The following is an 18,807-nucleotide window of genomic DNA, read 5'->3' as shown; positions in this document are numbered from 1 at the left end:
TTTTTTAAAGGCGTGAGTTTCATGGGTTTCATATACCAAAGAGGAAAACTTGAAAAAAAGCATTTAGGATCAATAACTCCTTAAAAAAATGTTTATTGAGATAGTAGATCAAGTCTTAAACATGAGCAAATTATCAGACAGTCACAAATTAACTGTCTTCTTTGGCATCATTGGAATCGCCCTCTGCTGGTTATTAAGAATAAGGTTAGTTTAATGCACTTCTGTGTTGGCTTCATTTTTTTTTTTTAAAATGGCAACATCCACATCTTTTATACAGTTTATGGAATTTTTTTACATGTGTTTTATTCAGTTTCCTGGCAAAATACTGCTATCTTTTTATTACTGTGTACTGCAACTACATCACCTATTATTACTCACTTACTGAAGCTATTACTGTAGCTATTAGCTTCTAGCGGAGAGGCACTTTGGCTAGTAGTAATTGAAAGATAACTACAGTACAATAGGATCAGCTGGGGACGCATCAGCAGCAGGGACATCAGCCGGGGCTGCAGCATCAATAGCCACCTCTGGGGCAGCTGGGGCACTATCAACAGGAACGATATCAACGGGAGGAACATCTACAGCAGCAGCATCGACTGCTGCAGCATCCACTGGGGCATCGACCACAGCTGGCTCCACAGCTGCCGCGGGGTCTGCTGCGGGGTCTGCTGCGGGCTCGGCTGCTGGCTCGGCTGCGGGCTCGGCTGGTACTGCTTCAACAGCCGGTTCAGCTTCGGCTGCCTCAACCTCCTCTACCTCTTCCTCCTCATCTGAATTCAGGGGGACAGCAGCAGCTGCAGCTTTAGGTGCAGGGTTGCCATCCTGAGCAAAGAAGGGAGAGAAAAGGAGTTAGAGTCTACTGGCAAACATTCTTGATATATTTAATGTCCACTATGACAAAAATGTCAGTTATCTAGTGATGGATAGTGTACCTCGAAGCATGTGAAAGAACTGGATACTTTTTTAAGATTAGTTGGTTTTTTTTACAGAGTTTACATTTAAGAAAAGTGTGCATTTCAGGTTATAAAAAAGTCTAATACAAGATGCCACTGGTTTCATTTTTTTAAATGTACCACCAAGGACTTTAAATATGATATGGACTACAGGTCAGAAGATCCCAGACACTACTCATTCAATCTGTTATTATCTTGTCCTCCAACTGTATTTAGGTTCCATACACTTATGAACACAACAAAAACGTTTTTCTTTATCAGATCTTGAAGATCACTTAGAAAAGAAAACATGCAAGTGGATCACAGGGAAACTATTCAGCTAATATGTTGATTTTATTTCCGGCTATTGTCAGCATTGCACACATGAGTGCTATCAATGCAATGCAGGAAAACAATCCCAGGTTTAAATAATCAAACCTTTGGCTGAATTTCATCTAGCAGCCTCAATTTCAGTGTCTTCCTGTCGGGTCATTGTCATGGTTTTCATTGACAGTTGAATAGCCACCAGTGATGTTATGTCTTTGTCTTTGTTTTTGTAAAAAACAAAGCGCTCAACATGTGAGGTTATTCTGTGCTTTTTCATGGTTTTGTTTTTTGGAAGCCAAATCACTGCAGGCCTTTTTAAAGCAGAGCCTCTTTCTGAAATTCAGTTCTGGACAAGTGAAACCTTTTAGAAAAAGGTTAAGTGAGTGCGATTTGCTGCCTGCATGCTGTTTCTACAATATCCCCATGTAGCCTCCAAATACACACTAATAATCCTGTATATGTTGTGAAACAAATATATGTTTTTCCAAGTAGAAAGAAATGTATCAACACAGAGAGAGACACATTTCCTTTAACTTTGTTCCTCACCTCTACCTCCTCTTCTGATCCATCTCCGACGGCGATGGGAGCCGGAGGGGGAACATCGGCTGTCTGTGCGGGTGCAGCCTCCACCTTCATGAATAAAACAGATTTAGCTTCAACAGCTTATTAAATTGCGACTGGTTTGATGTTGTGGTGCCGTATGTGTGCCTACCACTGCTGCCCCGACTGGATCAGCCTAAACAAATGAATAATTCATGTTTAAGTATGAACCTTAGTTTTACATTTCAAGTTTTCTCATAACTTTGAAACTCAAGTGGTGTTAGAGTCTACCAAGATGTAAACTTACAGGAGCATTAGCAGCAGGGAGGAAGGGGTTTCCAACTACTCCCTGAAAAAATACAGATTCATCAGTAGAGTTAATAATTTATCCCGTTAAAGTCTGAATTGATAAGAAGATTATTCATGTTTCTTTCTTCTTTTTTTTGTCTTAGTGAAGCTTCGATGAACCCCCCTCTACCTGCTGCTGGTACAGCCTGTACATCTCCATCCACCTCAGGGCCTGATTAGCATGTGCCGCAACCTGCTGAAGAAATACCAGACATCTCCAGACATGAGCTGAGATCCAGGTAATTATCCGTCTTACTGTCAAACACATATCCTACTTTATGTATGATGACATGACAGAAACATGGTAAGACACGCAAGCGCAGACAAAACTTAAATCTTACCTCGTTGCTCTCACTCCCAGGAACCTGCAAAACCAAGTAAAGGAAATTAGGATGCAGCAGCTTCTTAATACATACAAGAAACAAAAGTGTTTCAAATATTTTTCTTTAAAAGGGGTTCAGTTGGTTGATGGAAAACTATGTTCAGGAAAGTCTTACAGGAGCGGCCATGGTAGAGACCAGCAGGCACATCGTGATCACCAAGAGCTTCATCATGATTTCTGTCTGGAGATAAACACATGACAATACAGATTATTTCAGTTTCTATGTTAAATTAGAGAAATCATCTTTCAAATTAAAATGAATGCCAACAATGTCATCTAAAGTCTTAAACTGTTTCCATGTGAGAAATCCATCTTACCTTTATTCTTCTGGCGCTGAAGGAAACTGAAGTCGAGTGTCCTCAGGGATGGAAAGTGATTTACTTCATCGCTAACAAGGAAGCCATTTATATACTGGGACATCCTGCGACAGCCAATCACATCCAGTAAGACACACAGAGCGATGTCTTTGAAGAAATCTCCTTAGATTTCAAAACAGAAAAACGGAGGCATGTAGGGTGAAGGCCCTCTTATAGTTAATTACATACTGTGCAAGAATGCATCGTTCACATGGCCTCCTCTTTACTGCCCTAAAACCAAAATGAGATGGAAGAAAGACGCCATGAAGACAGCATGTCATGAGAATGAAACAATAATGACAGACACCATCGAGTCTGACGTTAATAAATGATGACGGTATATAAAGAAGTGAAGGAGGTCATTAAGCTTTTCAACACTGACAAATTGTATACTGTATATCCTATAGTGCTACAAATAAAATAAAAATTATATATGATATAAAAAGATGTGAAAAAAAATATCCATTTCCAGACGTGGACATAAACCATATAGTTTCGAGTAGCACACTTTTGGGTAGAATATAATTTATGGTGTCTGGCTGCACTATCCCTGTGTTTGTTTTCGTTGGTGTGGTTGTACATTGCAGGGATTGAGAACAGTGTAGGTTTCCTCTGTTTATTTTTCTCAATCAGATAATGAAGGACGTACTCTGTAATTTGCAAAAACTGTATTCTAGACATTATTGACGCTAACCTGCTGAGCTAATGACTTTCCACACATGCATCACAATCCTTTCATTAGTCTTTCAAAAACGTTTACTGTCGTTATCTTGGCACACAGTTTGGATCGTTCCTATGTTTACGTTCATTAAAACTCCACAGTGAGAGAGGTTATGAGGTTATAAACTGAATGTTTTCCAGACACACAAGAATGTCTCACTTTTGCCAGCGTGAATGAATTTTTTATTTTCTGAAGCAAAGACCTCAGTACCCTGATATCTAAACAAGAGTTTGAGAATATACAATATTATATCACTATTATGTGTTAAATACAATGAATAAAGGATGTCTTAAAATGTTCTCTTTTTCTGAAAGTGTAACAAAAGTTTTGGATCAAATAGAACTTCAATCTTGAGGTGAAAAAGTCAAATAAAAGGACAAAGCATGTATAGGTTGAAGATAAACTGATCTGCGGGGATAAAGCTTATGAGCTGTTGTTGATTTGTTCTACCACTCAGGACCACACAGAATTCAAGCCAAAGGTGTGGTTATAATTAGAGCAGCTTTAAATAAACTCTTGATATGGCACCTTCGTCAAATTCTGACCAATATCTTACCATCCCTCTCTCAGTTGCCAAAAAGTTGTTTGACTTTCTTCAATTCAGTTTATTTAAAGTTTGAAGAGGTCAAAAAGCTCCAGGGACACTTGTACTATGAAGATCGACTTTATTAACAAATGAGACCACTCTTCACTCTTCAGGCACCTTGATAGTCGGTGAAGTTTTGCCAGAAAATCCCACTCATCTTCTTCAGATTATGAAAAGTTCAGCAGTAGTGCTCCCTGAAGACAAAGGGGTACCTCTTACCTCTTCTCTGATTTTGTCCTGTAAATGCATAGGTAGTGTTAAACCAAAAAAATAAATGTTATCTCTCTGTCTTTTAACAGTCAGCAATAGTCATTTACTGAGTTCTACTTCTTACTAACAAAGCTAAGAAGTTATATTGCCGTATTACCCCTTTAGAACAGTGGTTCCAGCATCATACTGCAATAGGTCTTATTCATTGTTTTTTGTTATCACAAAACCATTTAGGATCAAAACCACACACATTCTGTTGCCCCAACAACCCCCCCCCCCCCTTTTCTCTTTAACCACACAGACCTGCACAAGTCGTTTCCGCTTATCATCTCAGTCTGATTCAGAGCTTCTTTATTTTTCCATTTCTCTTATTGTGTGTTTAAAAATGCCCATGTGACTTAATGCCTTTGCAGAAGTATTGTTCAAAGACCATCATGCTGTAGTTGTGACAAGTCAAATTAAGGTTATTAAACCTGCTGTCGACATCTCCTCGTGTGTGAGGGGGTAGGAGTTATGGATTCATGTGATCTTAAGTTCCAAGAAATAGAGCTCGTGGGCAAGACACAGTGGTAGCGTGAGAAGATGGCACCTGTGCACTTCAAGGGTCTTTGAAGAGTTGTCATGTTCTGACAGGCCTCAGTCCCCAGGGGATCAAGGATCGGGGAAATCTTGTATTTTTCTTAGATAGTTGTATGTAACTCTGGGAAAACCTGCTAATGTGTGCAAAAATGATACAGTGTGCGAGCTGTCTATACTGTGTCGGTTCTTTTAACACCATGTTCAGTGGCCCCCTCAGCCTGCTGCTACAGAACCCGAAGCGTTCATGGACTTGATGTTGCCTGGAAACATGCATGTTGTGGCAGGAGTTTTGTCCAACCTGCCACAACTCTACAAAACACATATGTAACTGCCATGTGTGTAAGTCCTAGGTATGTGGGTATGTGTTGTGTCTTGTGTGTTTCATGTGATCTTGTGGTGTATAATGTATGTTCCCATGGTAATAAAAGGGCTGAGAGACTGTGGAAAGGTCTTTCATTGGAAAAGGACAATAACCAGTTCATTTATCCAATACCTTTACCTCTTCAACTCTAGCAAAAGACGTTCATTATATATTTCTTCTTCTTGGATATATCCTGTCGTGTTGCATGGGAGTATATCTTCAGTACTTTTCAATGTTCATGTAAGAAAATGATTCATAAAAAAACGATTTGAAAACTCAATACTTTGCTCCAAAATCCAGCTGACATCAAATGACATTGCATCTAGCCCGTGTGTGTGGCCGACCACCATCTGATGAAAAGTTGAAAATGGTCCTGTCGTTGACAGCCCTAAAAAGAAAAGAAGAGGCGACAAATAGGGAGAAACCATTCTAAATGGGTGAAAGCAGGGAGACTACAGCGGCATGCTCATAGGGCTTTCCCGATCCTGTGTCAAGAGCTGGAGTATAATGTAACCTCCAAACAGTTGGTACCACCGTTGGTACAACTAGAGCCGACGATCTCCATGGTGTGTAAGGGCCTTTAAGTATGATCATACAATATAAGCTAGAGGCTATACAATCACATCAAGGATGACTTAGTTTTGTAAACTATCTAGGATCCAGCCATTGAAGAAAATATCCTTACATCAAGAATCTTACATCTGTTTTGTTTGTTTTATTTTGAGAATGTTTCATGGCAGAGCTGCTGCTACTGGAATCAGTCAGTACATATCTCCAAGCTGCTTCTAAGCTAATTCAACAGTTATCATGCAACATTTGCATGTCTCGTTGCAGTAAAACTTCCTTTCTGTAATCACCTATTATAATAATTAAAGGGCCCATGGGGCGTTTTCTTGTAATCATGCATTTAGAGTCACTCACCAAAACTATTATATAATGTTTCTGCAAGTCAAGTTTTGTACCAGTCGTTGAATGACTAGACGGCAGTGGCTTCCAGGAACCAGAGACAATAGATGTCTTTAACTGAAATAAAGGTAGATGGTATAAAAGTGGACTACAGCTGTGGAGAGCAGAAACGTGTAGTATTTCATGTGAGTTATCTTTCCACAAAATGCCAAACTGTTTGTGAATTTGATCATCTAAAATGTGAGGTTCTTACTGCTTTTCCCAGTTCCATGTCACTGTCTGGGTAATTATACATACATATGTACCGATACTGATGCTAATTCTGATATTTTTATATCATAACTAATAGTGTTATTGTTGTTGTTGGTAGTATGTGTAAGGCTACACAAAGCTGTAGTAAACCTGGCATTGCATTTTGCTGGCTTCACTAGCTTCATTTTAAACTGAAGTGTAAGAATTGAAAAATGATCATCTCTTTTCCTCTATGATTTAATTAAAGGACTTCATTCACAAATTATTAACCTTTGAGACTCTTAAAATAAACACCAAACAACTGAAAATTTGCTTGAAAACGTTGACTTTAATTCTTAATGAACATGACATATAAGTAAAGGTTCAAATTAGTTAACAAATACATGCAGTACATACTTTTATACTATGGTACTGCAGCATTACAAAGTGCTTCATTAAAACAACAGAATGGAGATTAAAACTACAAAGTAAAGCAGAAAATTCTTCAGAGATATGTTTCCTTCTATGCAGATGACATTGTCATATTTTAGTTTAAAGTTATTTTCAAATCAAAATCAGGATATTTGGTTATCATCTAAACAGTTGGTTTTAAATTGAGTACGCACATACAAATGTTGCATAAATAGATTTAGTGTGAAACTTTTGACATCATATGTTTAACTGCAGATTTCTGAATTGGAACAAACACTTTTTATGTTTCCTTTTCACATCTCTCATTCACTTCACACCTTCAACGGCACCTGAAAAGTAAATAAAAACTGAGTTAACAAGTTATATATTTACAGAAAAATACATTTTTATTTTGTTCCTCAATTTATTAACATTTGACTTAAATGCATCCCATGTGATATAAAGACTTATAAGTGTACCTGGCTTGTCTGTGTGGGCTGGTCCTGCTGGAGAGGTTGCATGGGGTCCTGGGATGGGAGAGGACTGGCAGCAAATGGGGAAATCTGAATAGAGGGAAGTTCTACTTTTAGAAAAACTCGGTCAAGAAATACTGGCAGTCAAACCATAGACATTGAATCAATCTTCAAAGGACAATATGTACAGGTAAATAAAATCTCAAATTATCTTCTCACATTTGGGATTTGGGGAATATTTTGAGGTGGATGATCAAATGGCATCACCTGTGAAAGGACAAATAGAAGTGTTTAGGGAAATTTGATGTATGGAAATATGAATGGAAAAGTAAAATAGTACCAATGATTGTTGTCTTACATTTGGTATCTGAGGGACGTTTGTCATTGGCGGGATGTTTGTGAGTATCTAGAACAAAAGCAAACACAATCATGTCATACTCAGTACCACATAAAAAAACAAATTATTTCATATTTATATTGTACATTGTAAAATGAAATAAAAGTTTGAAATGTTCACCCTTTGCTGGTAGAAGTCATAGGGGTAGTACTGCAAATAAAGAGCAGAGACTGTCAATAAAAGGTGATCCAACAAACGTGCTTTTGAACAATAATTTAAGTGTTTTCATTCCCATTAGTGTCTGAAATCTGAAAGGAGGAAAGAAAAGGTGAAAAAATAAAAAACGTACCACTTCCACACTCTGTCTGCCTGGTGGCTGAGGAATGGAGTACTTGATGAAACCGTGGGAGGGAAAGGGCTGCAGAAGGTGAGAAAAAGAAAACACAAGAAAAATCAATGAGAAGAAGTGAGTGGCGATGTATTTAACAGGTTTTTTTTTTTGTTTCTTAAGAGTAGTTGCTCCTGTAAAATGTGTTCACCTGTGCGGTGTTTGATCCACCTGCACCACCAACAGGCTGGTGTGGATAGAGCTGAGAACAGAGAGGGATAAACAGGAATGCACATTAAGCATTTGAATGCATCATCTTTTTAATGAACAGTGAGAAAATAAACAATGTGACTTACAAATTCCACACTGTAGCCACCAGGTAATCCAGGTTGTGGCAGACCCTGACCAGCTGTGAAGGGGATTTTCACCTGAATGAATAAAAAAACAGCAAAAAATGAAATGAACTTGGCATAGTTCTGATGTGCATCATGTATCACACTGTGAAAAAGGTTTTTTTCTCAGTTGTGTACCGTACACTTTTATCATAGTCGAAAAAACCCTTTGACTCAGAAGGTAAACAGCACACATCATGATTACCTGTGAGGGGGGAACCTGTTGTCTAGAACCTGCGTAATGAGGCAGGTAATGAAAGAAGGACTGAAAGTGAAAAGAAAAAAAGAGAAATCAATCTTGTTACGTGGCCTGAACTGAAGAAAAAAGAAAGTCCTGAGACAAACGCTCTTTTAAACTTACAGGTGCAGCTGAGACTGTGCTAGCCAGGCACAGGCAGAGGATTGCCAACATCATTTTTGCAGATAAAGTAAGACCTACAGACACATTTCATCATAACATTAATGCAGGTCAAATACACATTGGAGGGTTGACATCTTATTCTCGGCCACGTTGAAGTTGCTCATAACTCACCTGTGATGAAAACCGAGCAGGAGAGGTTGATGGATGTGGTTGTCGGAGGGTGATGCCAGCCGTTCGTATCTTCCACAGAACATCTCTCAACTTTTATAGGGGACCAGCTCACCTGAGAGCCAATCCCAGTGGGTGGCAGTGATGTTACCCAATGAGTAGGTACAGTGCAGATGTCTAGTCTCCAGCTTTACTAAATGACCAGTGGTCAAATCCACTTTCTGTGTAATAGCAGACTCTGTCAGATTACACTGTCTAGAGCAGTGCACACCTTCCCTCTGCTGGCTCATCATTCTGCCATCATAACATTTATTGGTTCTGTGTGACCTCAGCATATAAGCAATATATAAAACTCAGTATGGTTTTCAAATGTTTTGCTGTTTGTTTCTGAGTTGCTTTCGTGTTAATTGCATTTCTACCTGATAGATTCCAGAGAAACCAAGAGGTCACTTATCTCTTTCTATCTTCAATGTACATGTTAAGAGTTTAGATGCTAATATCATGCAGTCCCTTATGCTTCTTTTTTTTTCTTTTCTTTTGTTCCTCTGCCCTCTTTTTTTAAGTTCTAACTCGCAGAGACTTTGTCAAAAATCTAACAAGGAACATTAAAGGTTTATCTTTTGATTTCCATGCATGTCATCAAAAATAGGATCGAAAGCCAGTTCTGGGGAAGTTCACTGATCATAATACACATCATGGAAACTTTTTTTTTTATATGCATTTGCACCACCATGGTACCTACTGTGAAGCAGGAGCTAAAAAGGTTCCTCTTAACGGGTTCTAGGAACCAAAATAGTTCATAGTTCCTGTGGTGCGGTTTCCAACGGTTCCTAGAACTATGAAGAAGTTCATGTGGTCCGAAAACTCCTTATGAGTTCCCTTATTTGTTGATTTGAAAACGAAGATTTGATTGCAAACAACAACATGCAGGAACTCAAAACTGAAACAATAACACACTCGTGCGTTGCTGCATAGCATTTTATTTTTATTTTATTTTGAAACACAGCACTTTTTCCACTTTCTCTTTTTGAAAAGCAAAGCACAATCTGCATGATACCCCCATATTTGTCATACTTTAGGAAACAACAATGTGGGGGTCCACTTTCTGCGAGGCGAGCTGCTGGTCTTATTGAAATATTCACCTGTGAGGGCAAGACAGAAAACACATTGAACCATCAGTTGTTTTAATGAATACCGATGTGTTTTAAAACATAGTCCCTCAGTAATATACATAAACGCACCTTTTGTGTTTCATTATTACTGAAAGAACTTAAAGTCTGAATTGTATAGTATTACACTATGTGTGCACATTTACCTGCCCATGCACAAACATGTGCACGTCCTGCTGACTCCAATTTTTTAGTCTTCCTCTTCGTCGTCATCTTCAGCGGGTTTGACGGCCTGAAATGACAGAGGATCTCTGATGAGCCGATCAGAAAGGAGTGTTGTCTCTCAGGTGTCTATGATGAGTAATTGATTCAGAGCTCCTCAGCAAATATAGTTTGAAGACTGATTGTCTTCGTGTGATGTAAAACTCTTTCATCACAAGGAACCTGCTGCTTTCATTTGAAGCAGTAGTTAAAATGTAAAGACAAACTGTGCAGGAGAGACTGCTTCTTCAATGACAATACATCAAAATGCAAATTCATGTTCATTTCTTACAGGGATACTTGCAGCAACCACCGGTAAAAGAGGGCCAGCGGGAGCAACAGGAGCAGCAGGGGCAACTGGAGCAATGGGTATAGCAGGAGCGACGGGGGCAACGGGGGCCACAGGAGCAACGGGGGCAACGGGGGCAGCAGGGGCTGGCACTTCGAAACCATAGGGGATGTACTGTAATAAAGGTGAGAAAGTGCATAAAAGATAATTAGTTTGATCAAATCTCCCACCGTCAGAGAAAAGAACATCAGTAGTCACTTACCAGGTCCTTCGACCCCTGGCCGTTTGGTCGGGGGATCTCCTGCTTGATGAAGCCTCGAACCTTCCAGTGAAAAGACATGCAGGCTCACACAAGTACTTCAAAATGACAGTGAGGTGTAATCTGGCTGAACTACGTGGTGTCTGACCATATTATGTTGAAATGTATGTTAAGTATTGAAGTTTTGGAATGTACAGAAAACAACTATCTCTCATACAGAAGCTAATGTTAGCTTTGGATTGAGTCCAAACAAAAGGCTACATCCAGACGAAAACATTTGGCGTCACTCACAGATCCTGCAATAGGCCTTCCCTTGGCATCAACTGGGAGCAGCTGGGAAAGAACAACAACAAGATTATTGTACAAAAAAAGTAGTTATGAAATACAGGGGAAAAAAAACATGGAATAAACTATTTAAATTTTAAGCTCTTACAACATCCAGAGATCCGACTGGGGCTCCAGCAGGAATATACTCAGCTGCCTGTAGAAAAGAAATCAGTCGTTTTATCCCTTAGATAAGAAACACAGCAGTCTTTGAGTGAAAGAGCTCAAATAGATGCAATGGCCTCTGTGATGACATAATAGCAGACCTTTGTGAGGAGCTTATGCAGTAATGTCTGTGTGTAATGTGTTTTTTTTTTTAACTGTGGGTTTTTTTAAGCATATGACAGGAAAATCATCTCAGAGCTGTGTCTTGCTGTACCTCAAGCGGAGCGTGAATGATGTCAAACTCCATGTAGACCTGATGCTGTAAAGTGGAGAGAAGACGACAGGATCAATGGCATGAAGGTCAGTCTGAAATCTATAACGCTTGACAAACATATGGTTACAACATAGGTACAAACATAGGTTAACTCTGACATGGGCAAACATTTCAGAACTGAGAGCTTCTAAAATAGTTGAGAAAATGTGAGATTTTAAAGAGCTAAATTAAAAAGGACAAGACATCTTGAAGTAAGATCAGGTAACACAATTTAAAGCTCCTCCTTGGCTCCACGGGCCTTGACTTACTAATAGTATTTTTCAAATATTTATAGACTACAGTGCTAAATAGATTTTTAAGATCTTTTACTTTTTTCTTCTTTGCAGGAGCACAGACAGCCACCCCCAGGATGCAGGCAAGAATCAGGAGGGATTTCATTTTGAATGAAGCTGTCAAAGAGAACATTTCTTTGAGTTACAATATTCACCTCATCAATTTGAATGTCATTTAAATAAATCATAATTAAAAAAAAAAAAATGATAATATGATATTAGTTATCAGTATTACCTTTCGTTTATGGCAGCACACGAGCACCGGAGGGTTGTTGAGGAGGGGTGTGATTACAGCAGAGAGATTTACTCCTATTTATTAGCTCAAGAGAGTAAGGGCGAGCAAACCCATGACAGGTGTTGGCAAAATGCCAAAGATTTCACTTTTTTTTTTGTACCATGGGAAAAACTGGCAGCTACAGGATTCTCTCAGAGAGAAACCGTGTAGTACATTTTTTTTTGGCTTGAAATGCACATTAATCCCATTTAATCCGTCAGTGATGATGTTTTATCAGGTTCCTCCTTGTAACAAGGTGAAAACCCTGAAAGAACACCTGATCAGAAGAGGAGGCAGATTTACTCAGACGATTAAAAGTGAAGCTTTTGAAACAAATAAAACACTTGAGTGGTTTTATATTAATGTGTGTGTTTACTATAGGGCTGCAGGCTGCGATTATTTGAATTGATTTATTGTTGTAACTACAATAATGATAACCTTTATATATGCAGCACTTTTCAAAATCAAGTTACAAAGTGCTTTACAAGGACGGTGATAGTAAAACAAATGTAAATGACTGGTCATAGAATAATAAACAAGGCAAAGATTAAGCAAACAACAAAACATTTTAAGATATACAATTCATTTGAAAGACTATAAAATTTAAGTACAAAAATCAAATTCAACTCAAATCAGGAAAGGCTCGCTGGTACAAGTGTGTCTTAAGACGGGATTTAAAAGAGACGACTGACCCGGCTGCCCTGATCATTCCACAGTTTTGGAGCCCTCAAGGCAAACACTCTATCCTCTTTGGATTTCAGTCTGGACGTTGGAACGACCAGAAGACCTCTGCCCGAGGGTCTTGATGCATGAGTCGGCTCATTCCCAGAGCCTTGACATATTTAAATTGCTACTTTTGTCCAGCCCAACTCTGCATTCGATAACAGATCCTCACATCTGGATGAGCAGATGTTTGACATTTTATCACATTAAGGATCCAAACGTTCATCAAATGATCAAAACAAATAATTCATTTAATTCGTACTGATCTATGAAGTGATAGATAGTGGTACACATATTGGCCATCTTAAGTATCCAATCCCGTCAGATTCATCAGATCTTCTTTTTTCCACTTGTGTTGTTTGATGGAGACAAACATGTTTGAGGCGGTTTAATCTTTCACCTTTCAAACGAACTCGTTCACCTTTTGTTTGACACCGATGGATTTAATGGCTTTGATGGAAGTGTAATTCTGAGACAGCCTGTAAGTACAGGATTCTAACAGTCACTCGGATGTGAGCCTGTGGGGACACTTAAGTGCTGCACTTTGGTCAAAATCCATTAACTGTGAAGAAAAGATAGCTCACCATGACGATAAGACAAGCTCTTACATTATGCCGTCACTGGGCAGAAAAACACTACAATTGCAGGCGCTTAAATGATAGAAATTGTTATTCTTAAACACTGGGAAAGTAACGATGTGTTCACACAATAACTGCAACCGCAAGGGCTGAAAGATGAAGCCAATGCAGACACACACACACACACACACACACACACACACACACACAAAACGTGCAGTAACAAGAAAGGTCACTCGAGGCTAGTTCTTCAAAACTGAACCCTTTGTCCTTCTTCACAGAACATTTAAACGTGCTCTTCAGCCTGCTTCAAAAAAGGTTTTCAGTCACTTTTTTCATTTTGCACATCAATACTGGGCGTGAATTGTAATATTACTCTCTTGTTTTAATTATTTAAACCCTTCAAGTTATTTATTTGGAGAGGTGTGTATTTTTTTTTTTGCATTTTAAGACATTTTCATGCAACTTTATTTTTTTTTAGCACTTTTTAGCATGTGTGCTGGGATCACAACACCTGACATATTAACCTGTTGACTTATCATAAGCTAAATTATTTGTGGGAGGCCATATGAATCAAACAAACTGGCCATCTTACAATAACTCTATCCACTGTCCTAACTGTTAATGCTAATATATTGCTACTGGAGTTTTCTCAATGAAAAAGCTGGAGCACTGACTTGTTAGGGTAGAACTTGAATCCTTTGTATGAGTCGTATACATTTTAATTCACATAAAGTTGTCATGTATGGGGAAATTATCTCATCAATTCTGTTGTTTGTACCACAGTGTTTAATTCAGCTGATAGGGTATTTTAATAAGGGGCCTAACTGGAACTGACTCACTTTTTTTGCTTTGTATTTCCACAATCTACAAAATATGCTATTATAAATAATCTTAACAAACAAGAATGATATTTATAATAGTGTTGCTCAAAATAATAAATCCATTATTAACCACCTAATTCAGCATTTCCCATTAGCTCTGTATTGAGTTTAAACATGTTTATTTTCTTTTTACAGCTCATAACTTTTCTTTTTGATTCAGACTCACTAAGTCATCAACCCTGTTTTTGGAAGCAGAAGGCAGCTGCTGTCAGCATTTTTAAAAAACCTGCTGTGCACCAAAACACCACCAAGACAGACAAAGTTAGCAACTATCTGTTAAACATAATGAAGCGTCCAGCAGCTACAGGACCAGACTTTAACTCTGGAGTCGGAGGAATCAAAAACGCAGAGACAAAAATCAAGTAGAGGGTCACTGAAAGTTTATTGTTCAGGTGGACATAAAAATGACATCACATCAATATCGAAGTTCCTCTGTGTCTGCTAGATTTAAAGATTGTCTGTGATGTCTTTGCAGCCTGTTTTAAGGAGTCAGGAGAGGTAAAAAGAAAAAAACACAGACATTTAATGTAGGTTTCAAAATAAGAAGTTTTATATTAATTTTTAAACTGGAAACAAGCAAAGAAATTTAAAAAGAAGATTTTAAACAGCGAAACAACTCCAGTTTTAGCAGTCTTGGTTAAATGTGAATTAATTAAAAATCCAACAGGCAGTGGTAATAAATGAAAAAACGTTGCACTATTAGTAAATGACGTGGGTATGAGCTACTGAACGAGATACTACTCTGACTCCTTGTGAGTCTATGTGTTTCATCACTGATTTTGTGAAGTTTAATTATCAGCATGTTATGACTGTTCTCTGCTGCCGGCTGCTTCCTCAGACAAGGTTTCCCTGTGTGGCTTGGAGTTCGGGTTGAACAGGTGTTTGGACTGTGGCTGCCACCTGCGTCCGTCCCTCCAAACCTGCAGGGATCCCGTTCGTGTTAGTCTGCAGGCCCTGCGTCGCTGCCGCTCCAGCTGACGGGTTCTCAACTGTTGGCACTGTGCTTTGCTGTCCCTGGTTCGTCAGCCCAGTGGCTTGGTTCACAGGCTGAACAGCTCCGGCAGATGGGCTTGTGAGCACCGAGGTTAGGTACACACCCAGCCGACCTGTGTTGGCTACCATCTGAAACAGAGGAGAGAGGAAAGATACTGTAAGAGGCGAGGGAGGGAGAAGGGAACAATTGGATCATCAGTCGGATCACTGAGTTCACTGTGCCGGTTGTTTGAACAAGCTGAGAGACTAATTATCATTTTGGCGGTGTTATACCTCGAGTTCTTCTGAGCTAAGACTGCCAACGGGAGCGTTCTGCAAAAGAATATCAGCAAATGTCAAATTAAACGTGATCAGAGGAAGAACTATGAAGCCAAAGTTTGTTTTGCTTTTACCATGGATCGCTGGAGCATGTAAACAATTTGGGGATTCTGTGGATAGAAAATGACACAGGCTTAGAAAGAATAAACAACTTTCCATTAGGTTTTGGCGAATATGTTCTGCTGTTGCTTTAAAGTTTATAAAGATAGAGACACCTGTTGAGGTTGCTGTTGTTGTTGTTGTTGTAGTAGTAGTTGCTGTTGTAGTTGCTGTTGTAGTTGCTGTTGCTGCTGCTGTTGTAGTTGCTGTTGTAGTTGCTGTTGCTGCTGCTGTTGTAGTTGCTGTTGTAGTTGCTGTTGTAGTTGCTGTTGTTGTTGCTGCATTGGCTGAGGTGTATTTACTGAGGGAGTAGCTCCAGAGGGGTTTTGGACAGGTAACACTGGACTGTTCTGAGGTTGATTTGAAATAGTCTGTGGAATCATTTGGAGTCCAAATTGGGAAAACTTGGAGAAAGAGAAAAATACAATATACATTTTAAAATGCTGTCTAATCTTTCTGCACTAACACAAGTCAAAGCCGCCATTCTACTTCCCTCCCACTGCAAACATTAGACAGTTACATAAAAAGTATTACAATGGCTATACCTTCTGGCAGAAATGCATGTTCAGGCAAAAAGAGGATCTATGTTTCCATATCAGAGTCATAAATCAAGTGATAGATTACGACTAAGTACAGATTTCTTAATAGCCAAAAACACTGTGTGTTTTGGCTGTTGCAATAAAATCCTTTTACGGTGTGTGATGACAGCTAATCATGCAGAAATATTTGCGGAAAGACCCCCCCAGGTGAAATCTTTCAAGTACTGGGTTGGTTTGAAAAAAGTTTTGCACAGAGAAGTACATTTAGTAACGTCTGCAGTGCATGTAAAAGCTGGCTTTAGGAAACACTACATAAACAGTGATTTCTTTATTTGAACTTACCTGTTGATTCATATGTGGAGATGAAAAAAGAGGTAAGTAACTATAAGGAGAGAACATCTGAGGAGAAAAAGAAAATATATATTAGAAATGAGATTTAAAATTGAGTTCTCTCAAAATGTCTCTTAAGTGTTTGTGTCTTTATGTCCTACCACTGGCTGCTGTGGGACTGTAGGCTGGTTAACAGTAGATCCTTGGACACTGGGCGGCAGAGGGATAAACATTGGACTGCCCCCTAGTGGATACCAGGTGTAGAATTGTGTAGGAGGCAGAAACTGAGGGCCACCCTGAACCTGGGCCTGTGCTTGGGTCTGGGCCTGGGCCTTGGCCTCTGGCTGCAGGGGGACGCCAGGCTGTGGTTGCTCCACTTGAGGAGAGGGCGTCTGAGCGTCAGGTATTGGGTTCGTCACTTCAAAAGGTTGAGCAGTTTGAGTGGTTCCTCCTTGTGAAATTTGGGGAGGAAGGTCATTAGGAAGGACCTGGAAATGCAAGAAATAAAACATGAGAAAGCAGGTTAAACAAAATGTTAGAATAATTAAAGTTACCTTCTTGTATTTTTTGTTGAAGTAACTTCAGTAAACGAGTGACTTACTGGTACTGCAGAGCCCATTACGGTCCAACATGACAGCAGGATTATGACGTGCATTTCCAAAAACAAAACCAACAGAAAAATCAATGCAGTTTTGAAATGATTCCCACGAGATCAATGAGCGGAAAGAAATGTCCACTGGGAGCACTTAGAGGAAATTCAGTGAAACACCGTGGAAGGGGGCATTGACTTATGCACAGCGCAAAGAGCGAAACAACCAATGGCAGGACAGATGTGACAGACGTGTCAGAAAAAAAAAATCAGACAAATTCAGCCTAATTTTCTCGCGCAAATGAGGTGTAATAGCCTGAACTGTCTGTTCTCCTTTAATTACAATGCTGTAATGTCTAAAGAAATGAATAAACAAACCCACAAGAACCCAGGACTTTAGGTTTTCCTGTTACTCAGAGCAGTTCTGGGTGCGGCTGATGTGTCAGTGTCTCACTGTGTAATTATGGTCAAAATATGCTTGATCTGCAATGAAACTATAAGCAAAAAGTATGTATGAGGAAGCAGCACAGTAGTGCAGTGATTAGCATGTGGCCACACAGAAAGAAGGTTCTGGCTTACATCCTTGGCTGGGCCTTTCTGTGCCCGTGTGGGTTTTCTGTTGGTAGGGCAGCTATCCTCGTACTCCACAGACATGCAAGTCTAGTTAATTGGTGATTCTTAGTTCACCATGAGTGTGAATGTGAGTATAAATGGTTGTTCTGTATTACGGATAACAGAGAGTGCAAATGATGGAGGGATGAATAAGGCAATGATTTAAGTAGTATTATACATATACATAAGATCCCACCAAGAAATCTGATTGGACAAGATGCATTCCATAAGTGACGATATAGGAGCACAACATATAGGACTTTGCATCTATCACTCCTCCTAAGCTAAGCGTATTTTTTTAATTTACATTTACAGCTGACAGTGATTTTCTTAATACATTTTACTGGTATCTTGATGGAATACATTTCTTTTTACACACAAGTAAATGTCCATACTGCAAAGTAGCTGCTCTGTGGTAACCATGGACACAAACAGAGCAGTATCAAGATTGCAGGAGAATGTTTGGAGCTACATTTGGCATCAATAAGAAACAACCAGAAGAAGGAACTACTTCAATCGTCATTGAATCGCCCTGAAAACTTCAATCCATGACAGAAACATTGAATCCCTTAAATAATTCAAAGGACATTTATGGGCACTAGGTGGAAGCATTAGCCGTAATTTAAGGATATCAATGCTGATTATTGTGAAAGTAATCATTCTATCCATCCATAATCTATACTGAATATCCAGTTTGGGGTCAGTGTGGGCGGGAGTGGATCCGCCCAGCTGGGTAGGCACTGGACAGGTTAACCATAAATCACAGGGTAATAAATTTAACATTTAGGTTATAAAGTAAATGCAATACACAAGTTATTTGTTGATGTTGCATGTCACCATAAAATGTGTGATTACCTTACAACTCAGTTCTGATTTTGTGGTTTATACTCACATTGGTATCTATTTGTACAACAACACAGGTGTAGGCCCAGGAGGGTCGGGTTTATCTGTGGTTACAATATTTCT

The 18,807-nt window shown here is 39.2% G+C and overlaps 4 protein-coding genes across 7 annotated transcripts; all 4 read right to left on the bottom strand.

Moving 5' to 3' along the window:
* Positions 1–62: 62 nt before the first annotated feature.
* Positions 63–2,964, bottom strand: enam (enamelin). Of its 4 annotated transcripts, none has more exons than XM_061059447.1 (8): positions 2,847–2,964; positions 2,645–2,706; positions 2,489–2,512; positions 2,278–2,343; positions 2,107–2,148; positions 1,972–1,995; positions 1,806–1,889; positions 63–822 (listed from the first exon to the last, which is right to left on the bottom strand). In XM_061059447.1, exons 1-8 carry the CDS (start codon positions 2,947–2,949, stop codon positions 451–453), a joined length of 777 nt encoding a protein of 258 aa, XP_060915430.1. In that variant the 5' UTR covers positions 2,950–2,964; the 3' UTR covers positions 63–450. The 4 variants fall into 4 exon arrangements, with proteins under 4 accessions (XP_060915430.1, XP_060915441.1, XP_060915453.1 ...); XM_061059458.1 differs by having other exon boundaries at positions 2,278–2,340; XM_061059470.1 differs by lacking the exons at positions 2,107–2,148; positions 2,278–2,343.
* Positions 2,965–6,808: 3,844 nt separating this feature from the next.
* scpp5 (secretory calcium-binding phosphoprotein 5) lies at positions 6,809–8,915 on the bottom strand. Its single transcript, XM_061027396.1, has 10 exons — positions 8,782–8,915; positions 8,626–8,685; positions 8,385–8,456; positions 8,240–8,290; positions 8,050–8,118; positions 7,881–7,910; positions 7,722–7,769; positions 7,583–7,630; positions 7,370–7,453; positions 6,809–7,240 (listed from the first exon to the last, which is right to left on the bottom strand). Exons 1-10 carry the CDS (start codon positions 8,833–8,835, stop codon positions 7,223–7,225), a joined length of 534 nt encoding a protein of 177 aa, XP_060883379.1. The 5' UTR covers positions 8,836–8,915; the 3' UTR covers positions 6,809–7,222.
* Positions 8,916–9,921: 1,006 nt separating this feature from the next.
* Positions 9,922–12,252, bottom strand: scpp7 (secretory calcium-binding phosphoprotein 7). Its single transcript, XM_061027384.1, has 9 exons — positions 12,138–12,252; positions 11,940–12,019; positions 11,571–11,615; positions 11,301–11,348; positions 11,159–11,200; positions 10,871–10,930; positions 10,612–10,782; positions 10,265–10,350; positions 9,922–10,091 (listed from the first exon to the last, which is right to left on the bottom strand). Exons 2-8 carry the CDS (start codon positions 12,006–12,008, stop codon positions 10,309–10,311), a joined length of 477 nt encoding a protein of 158 aa, XP_060883367.1. The 5' UTR covers positions 12,009–12,019; positions 12,138–12,252; the 3' UTR covers positions 9,922–10,091; positions 10,265–10,308.
* Positions 12,253–14,732: 2,480 nt separating this feature from the next.
* Positions 14,733–17,400, bottom strand: ambn (ameloblastin). Its single transcript, XM_061027373.1, has 7 exons — positions 17,242–17,400; positions 16,802–17,128; positions 16,653–16,709; positions 15,888–16,175; positions 15,747–15,782; positions 15,628–15,666; positions 14,733–15,483 (listed from the first exon to the last, which is right to left on the bottom strand). Exons 1-7 carry the CDS (start codon positions 17,293–17,295, stop codon positions 15,196–15,198), a joined length of 1,089 nt encoding a protein of 362 aa, XP_060883356.1. The 5' UTR covers positions 17,296–17,400; the 3' UTR covers positions 14,733–15,195.
* Between the last annotated feature and the right edge of the window lie 1,407 nt (positions 17,401–18,807).

This window comes from Labrus mixtus, chromosome 2, assembly GCF_963584025.1.
Source record: "Labrus mixtus chromosome 2, fLabMix1.1, whole genome shotgun sequence".
Lineage (NCBI taxonomy): Eukaryota > Metazoa > Chordata > Actinopteri > Labriformes > Labridae > Labrus > Labrus mixtus.
This window is presented reverse-complemented; position numbering and strand designations above follow the sequence as displayed.